Consider the following 7,723-nt stretch of genomic DNA (forward strand, 5'->3'; position numbering starts at 1 on the left):
GACCGCCGCGACCGGTGTTGTGCAACCGCGTAAATCATCGAAAGTCTGTCAAAAAGTCTCTCCTTGGAGAGAGCGTGTTATACGAGTTTATCGGCGGTTAGGTTAATTCCGTAGTGGTAAGTGCACATAATACTATAGTGGTATACCAGTCGTGCTGCAGACCATGGTTGGTTATCGGAAATCATTGTCGATTGAATGGCACATACGCGACTATAGCTGTACAAACATTATGTAGATAATAATATTATATATTATCAAAGTATTATGTGCTATTATTCATTTCACATCGTCATACACTGCACAGCCGGACGAGTGTTTCTACGCACCGATAGAATTACGACGTTATTCTATTCGGCTGCAGTCGTAATACAGTTTTGGGTCATATCATAATGTAATACAGGAGATGTCACACTGCGGGGTGCGTGAACCGTAGAATAATATTATATAATGCTTACTGAAAAATACAAGTCAAATATCTATTGGATCTATTTCCAAGTCGATCATTCATTTCGTTTAATAATAACATGATACGTGCTCACTGACATGACTCGATGTCTTTGAGCAGCTCCGTAAATATTACGAAGGTACACTGTAATATATTATATCATCTGAAATGGAAATTGAAACCACTAGATTTGAATTTATACGTAGGTATAGGTAGTAGGTACCTATATGTTATTTAAACATCAAAGTATTTTCAGATTCTTTGTTTTGCAAAGTGTTCACTAAATAAAGAAATATAAATACTGCGACAGTGAATATGATGTTTTCTGCTTTTAAATATAAAAAAAAGATGAAAAATTGTTTACCTGAGGATATTATGATTCGTGTTAACCAAAAAATATCAAGTCTTAATCAGGTACTATTATCACAAACAAATAATAATTTATTTAAACAAATTTAAAAGGATTGGCGATCAAAAATATCCATTATTCTACTCTAAGTACCGATATTTCCGATGGTTTGTCCAAAGAAATCTTTCAGTGAAGCACGTCCACCTACAATGTAAACAAAAATAACCTCTCTCTTACATTATTATTTTTGGACCCCGTATCTCAAAAAAACAATATTGATATTCACAATATCACTTCGTTATTGAATGCTATAACGTTACAATTTAAAAAACCGATAAAAACCATCATTGCCCATCGCAATATATGGACACACTCAAAAATTCTGAAATGCTATCAAACGTGACAAAAATCACCTATTGGAAAATTGTACTAAAGCTCTCTACCAAATATATCTCTTGTGACAAGTTTCACACATACAAATATATAAGGAATAACCAACATTTAAATAAATCTTCTGAAAGTACCAGGAAAATAATCATTTCAACAACCACAAAAACTTAATTTTAAGGAAAGATTCATCCTCGATACTCTGCATCGGGCCGATCCGTCATGTGCTTATGTTATTTCTGATTTTAACCCGAATAACTTACCACTAAAACCGAACATTGAATTAGCATCATCAAAATTCCTTTCAGACCTAAAATAAATTATTCAATTATTCTCACTACTGTATTTTGTTTTAAAATTCTTCCTTAGCCAATTAAAAACGCCTTATATAATATTATTTTTCATTGTTATAATCTGTGTAATTATTCAGCTATATATAAACTTCTTGTTTTTAATATTTGCAGCTACTTTTGTTATTGTGCATAATGTTACATTGATCTATAGGTATTTAACTATAACTGCTTATATCCCATACATAAAATATATTATTTATTATATGATGACAAACAATTAATATACAAATTTAATGGTTTAATCACTTTTAAACAACCCCCACCATAACCATGATAATACTTCTTAAACCAGATTTTCCATCGAGGAAAACTTTGAATAAGCAGTTCTATGGTAACATAAATCGTAGTTATAAATCGGAATGTGCAGTACTACCTATAACTATAATACTATAAACGGGCTTACTAATTTTATTCGGTCGAAACCCAGTAGAAGTAAAGTTATGCAAGGCATAACGTAATAATATAATGGTCATAAATTATGCGATACAAGTTGGATGAAATAATTACCGTATAGTACCCTCGTTATATAATATATTTTTTTATTTTGAATATAATATGGAATAGAACAAATGATTCTTTTGAGAAAAAAAACGAAACAAGTAATAAAAGATCAGTGGCGTACGGTTCGCGACGGCTGGTGTGATAACTTTTAAAGACCACGCCGTTGGAGTTAAACGGGAATAAAAAATATTATGCATCTGCCGATAGAGCATAGTATTATCTTTATATATTATGGTACAAAAATACACTAAATTGAACATTTGTACCGTATAATATATGTATAAACTCATAAAGACAACGCGGTGTCATTTGGACTCGAAACTGTAAAAAAAAAATAGTACCGGTAAAAACAAAGCCACGTCGTATCGCATTGATGATGAAAAGAGAAAAAAACTGTGCAAACTATAAAACGATATTTTGAAGTCGTACCAAAAAAAAAAAAATGTAGATAATATCGGCAATGATCTTGGATTTCCTTATCGGCACTATGTGCATTAATTCGAACAAAAACCACGTTAGTGTGAATTAAGATCTAAGTAGAAGAATACAATATATAATATCTTATTTTCTGCGTGTGAGTAATAATTATTAATAAACGATAGATAACTGCGTAATTATGTGCTAGTTGTAAATTCGTCAACTATTACGGCGTTACATTTAAGCGTATCTACAAACAACGAGAATTTATCAATAAATTGAAATAATTCGGACAACCATAAGAAAAAAATACTCAGCCGACATGAATATTATTATGCTTATCGGTGAATTCAATATATATATATATATATATATAAATATAAATTTAAATTTAAATTAGTGAAAGTAGCGGCATTGTCATCAAACGATAGACGAAAATGAAGTCTCACGAAGAGTCCATTAATTTTCACAAGAGCATTAATCAGTAAATAACAAATACCTTCTTCGGAGATTCGCTTTATTGAAAAAACTTGAGATTTTTTATAATAAAATAGTATATAAATATTATTCCTGGTAAGGAACACTTTGACACTTGTAAAATGTAATAATTTAGCACAGAATTGTAGTCAGGAAACGTGGCCAATGTAAAGGTTACACTAATAATGCGTATATCAGCATATTTGGTATTTTTCCTTTTTAATATGAAATATAAATTAATGTAAGATATTGTAGGTGTCTTGGATATTTCTAACAATAAATTTATATACTAAGTATTGTATAATTAATATTTGTATACTTCGAAGTATACAAAGTATTGTATTATGATCATAATTATAAATATGCGTAACATACAAAAAAAAAAAATAATAAAATATATTTTGCAAACTGTATAGCCGGAATAAATTATAATAATATAACTACACTACTTACGGTTTCGGTATCACTATCCATGTTATCGTCAATACAAGATGAATGTCTCCGTGATAGAAAGGAAGGAGATTTTGACTCTGCAGCAGAACTTTGATTAATAATCCTAAAATTAACAAATTTAAGTAGGTACTTAATTTATTTTTGTAGTAAAAATAAACATATTTTTTGGATAAGCACAAATTAAAAAACTATTTAATAACACGAACTTGTAATAAATTATAGGTTAAGTTAAATAAAAAGGAAGTTGATAATAAAGTTGATGATAAGTGATAATAACTAATAAGTAATAACTAATTCCTAGCTGTTGATGCCTTAAAAAACCTATACAAATTCCCTAAACATTTTATATGTTAATGACTTACATACTTAAACAACGCTTATAAAACTATTAAAGTTAATAAAATGATATATTAGTTCAAAAATTACAATTTATAAACATACGTGATAATAATTTAAATTTATTTTAAAAACGAGTTTAATCTAAAAAACAATTAAAAATGTTGTTTTAATAACACATATAAAATTAAATTATTTGGTTGTTGAAAAGTATAAAAATATAATAATGACAAATAATTATTAACTAGAAATGTTTCTCTAAATTGTTAAAATAAAGTAAAAAATTACGTAAAATCCAAAAAAACAACACACACACACACACAAATATATGTAATATAATGTATAATGTATATGTATATACATTATATAGTTAGAGCAGCATTACCTAAAGATAAATCTAGGCCTGATACTGACATTTTGATCGTTTTAAGTCTCGTTGATCAAAAATTGATCAGTAAGCATAAATCACGGGCAACCCAGCCTGTTATTCTCTGGATTCCAAACAAACAAAGATATGACCTGGTTTATTTTTGTCAAGAAATGCTCAAGCAAAACAAGTAAGCTATGATTATTGGGTGTTGTGGAAATTATCAGTTATATTTCTAGGTAAAGAACAAACCAGAGAAATCAGAATTATAACTCTAGGTGCTACTACTTGTAGTCATGCTTTCATTGCATTTTAAAGGTAATTTACTGTTTGAATATATTTATGTTTACTGAGGAATTGTATTTGAATACTAAAGAGAAAAAGGGGATTAAAAAACCTGTGGTTTTATTGTGACTGTCTGTTATAAGAAATAATTGGTTCACAGCCTGCACCTCTAAAATATATGCCGTCGAAAATGACATGCAAACATGCAGTTAATAAAGACCTTAATAAACTATAATAGTTCAGATACAGCCGGTTACAGTAAAGGAAAGAATGGGATACTTCTGTTAACTGACAGTTAATTGGTCTATGTTTGTTTGACCAAAATGTCTCAGTAGCAACAATGTATATAAGATAGTTCACGCAATGATTAAATTACTATTATCCAGAAGTTCACAGTATACGACCAAAAATAAACCTACATCATCGAAAAATGTGCAGCTTCATAATTTAGAAGAAATATGATGATAATTTTCAAATACTTTTTGGTAGATGGACTCAAGGGAAACATATGTTGTAAGTTGAAATAAGTCTAAAAGTTAAAGAAAAAGTTTTTAAGAATCTATGAGTTACCAATGACATGACAGATAGAGGACTTGCATTGACCGAATAGCTAAATAGAAAAATCACTAATGTTGAGGATAAACTTCAATTTCTGTTATAAGTAGTTTCTGAGTATCGAGCTAATCACAACTAAATTCACTAAGAAAAACAAATCTAACTTATAATTTAATGTTTTAAAACATAATCTATTTGTCAATACCTATTTTGAGTTATAAATTCTGTCAATAAAATTATTCGAATAAAATGTATACTTCGTCTGCAGTATGTATTTTAACTATAGGTATACCTAATTAAAAAAAATATTTATCACATTTTAAATATTCCGTTTGTTTCATTATTTTATTAATACTTCGAATGTAATAATAATTATTCGATTGGCTTGGGCCGTTGGATCGAAAATTATTAAAAAATGTTTTTTTTTTCGAAACAAAATTTGAAACAATCCACAAAAATGTCTCAGTGCAGAAATGTACTTTAAAACCACGTTTTAGATCACACTAAAGTATAAAATAAATCATAGCACCTGTGTTGTTTAAGTTTCTTTAAAAATATCGATGAATGATACAAACACTACTTTTATATAAAACTAACTGAACCTGTGCACTTCGTTGCCCATTAAGTGTACCAACTATATGTGACTCAAACTTTGTTCAATTCGTTATTTAATATTCGGTGTATGGTTTCAAAATTAATCTTAACTTTTCCGTTGCCCGGAATAAAAATTCTGATTCGCATCAGTACATTATCAAGTAGGCAATCTACCCGCGGTAGATCGCGGACCCCGTGCTGTATATACGTTAGTGTATGGCTTAACTCTAAAGTATCAAAGTTATACCAAGTTTGTCGTATTCTACCAATGGTGGATTGATATAATCAATTAATACAAAATCCTAAACTAACCTAACCGTACTAAAATCAGATGAATAAACGCAAACGCATACAAAAAAATTCATTCAAATCGGTCTAACCATTTAGGAGGAGTTCAATCACAACACACGTACAGTAGAATAATTATTGCGCTTAGCAACACATTCTGCGATTCATTTTTATATCATATGAAATCAACAAACATGCCCGATTAACCAATAGCAACCAATATAATATAATGCACTGTTGCGCCACCGTTGTATTTTTGACATACAGATTTGAGATTTCCTACCTATCCGGTGGATTTTCCTAAAATTTTATTTCGTAAAAACCTTTTCCTGGCAGTTACGAACATCTTAAAAAAATGTTGAGCCAAATCGGACCAGCCGTTCTCGATTGATGAATTGTTATACATTTTTATCTCCATTTTTATATATTATATTATAGATAACGCATTACGTTTGAAAAACAATAAATAATGTGCCTGATTAATGAATAAAACAATTAAAACATAAAAAATAGACAATATTATAATGATTTCAATGTGTGATAAAATGAAATGTTACACACGTTTTTTTTTATTTTAAATTAAATATTCTAGGTATTAAAAACAAAATAAATAAAAATAATAATATGTAATATTTACTTGTTTGGTGAAATGGTTGAGCTGTGTCTTCGCGGTGGAATTTCGGGAGGTGTATTTGTGGACGCCATGGTGTTGATGGTTGATATAAATGCTGAAACATATTTTTATTTTGAAACATTTATGATGTCATTAATATCTTTAATTATAGTTAAGTACGTTTATAACCTAGGTATTGACAATGATGCATGTATATTATTATTTATATTAAATTGGTCTGTGTTTACGTGTATGTACATAATATTATTATAATCATTATATCCGGAGTCCATATTAGATATCTCTAAAGTTAGTTCATAATATCACGTAATTGCGACGCTATAATTTTGGAGAAAGGCGGTGTAACTTTTATAATTTATAATTTTAAAATTGACCGAAGGCACTGGTTTTACGGTGATTATTTTTTTCATTTATTTTAAAATTAATTATATATTTTTTACTTAAAATTACGGAAGTCAGGAAATTGTAAAAAAATATTTTTTCATACCCTGAACAATTTCTTAACAGTCAGGTTTTTAGACTTTTAAAATTAAATATACAACTGTTGAACGAAAAGTACATAAAACACTTTTTCACAAAATTATATTATTTGATTTAATTAGGAAGGAATGAAGGAGTAGGATTGTTTTTCATTAATGAAATTTAAAAAACTTTTAAATGATGGTAAGTGCCAAGTGGGTAATAAAATAAATATATTAGAATGTAACATGTTTGAAATTAGTATTTCATATATCTAGAAAATGTTTTTGAGTTGTGTGGGGTTAAGTTGATTTTATTATTTATGTCAATCATTATATGTTTCTAATATATTATAGTACCTATAATATTTTTATGATCAGAGTCTGATCATCAGATAGAATCAGAACTTATAGAATTCATGTATTAGATGGAGGGTAAACCCCTTAAAAAAAATTAAATAATATTTACATGGCTAGTTATAAATGGCTATTAAATACATCCAATTATAGAAAGAAGTCAACTTCGTTAAATAATTTAGTATTTTTACAACGATTAGATTTCACGACATTAAAACGTTAGATATAAGTCGGGGTAGAAAGTAACTTTTCCAACTGCAGTAAGTTTTGTGAGATAGAACAAATTATCAACTCAGTTCACTTATAAGTTTTTTTTTTTTTTAAAGTACCAAGAAAACCTTTATCAGTTATGAGTTTATATACATTTCTTTCGTCACACTTTTTCTTATAACTCTGAATGGTAAAATAAACTATTAAAATTGAATTGAACTATTAATTTTTTAACTTTTTACAGATTTTAGGTGAAA

The 7,723-nt window shown here is 28.4% G+C and overlaps 1 protein-coding gene across 1 annotated transcript in view; it reads right to left on the bottom strand.

Annotated features, from left to right (window-relative positions):
• Positions 1 to 6,817, bottom strand: part of LOC100570053 (atrial natriuretic peptide-converting enzyme-like) — a 133,302-nt gene extending 126,485 nt beyond the window's left edge. Inside the window, exons 1-2 of the mRNA XM_029486831.1 lie at positions 6,445 to 6,817; positions 3,383 to 3,485 (exon numbers count right to left, since the gene is read on the bottom strand). Of these exons, the coding sequence (XP_029342691.1) occupies positions 3,383 to 3,485; positions 6,445 to 6,512 (171 nt within the window). The 5' untranslated portion in view covers positions 6,513 to 6,817. The remainder of the gene's footprint in view (positions 1 to 3,382; positions 3,486 to 6,444) is intronic.
• Between the last annotated feature and the right edge of the window lie 906 nt (positions 6,818 to 7,723).

Source organism: Acyrthosiphon pisum, chromosome A1, assembly GCF_005508785.2.
Source record: "Acyrthosiphon pisum isolate AL4f chromosome A1, pea_aphid_22Mar2018_4r6ur, whole genome shotgun sequence".
NCBI lineage: Eukaryota > Metazoa > Arthropoda > Insecta > Hemiptera > Aphididae > Acyrthosiphon > Acyrthosiphon pisum.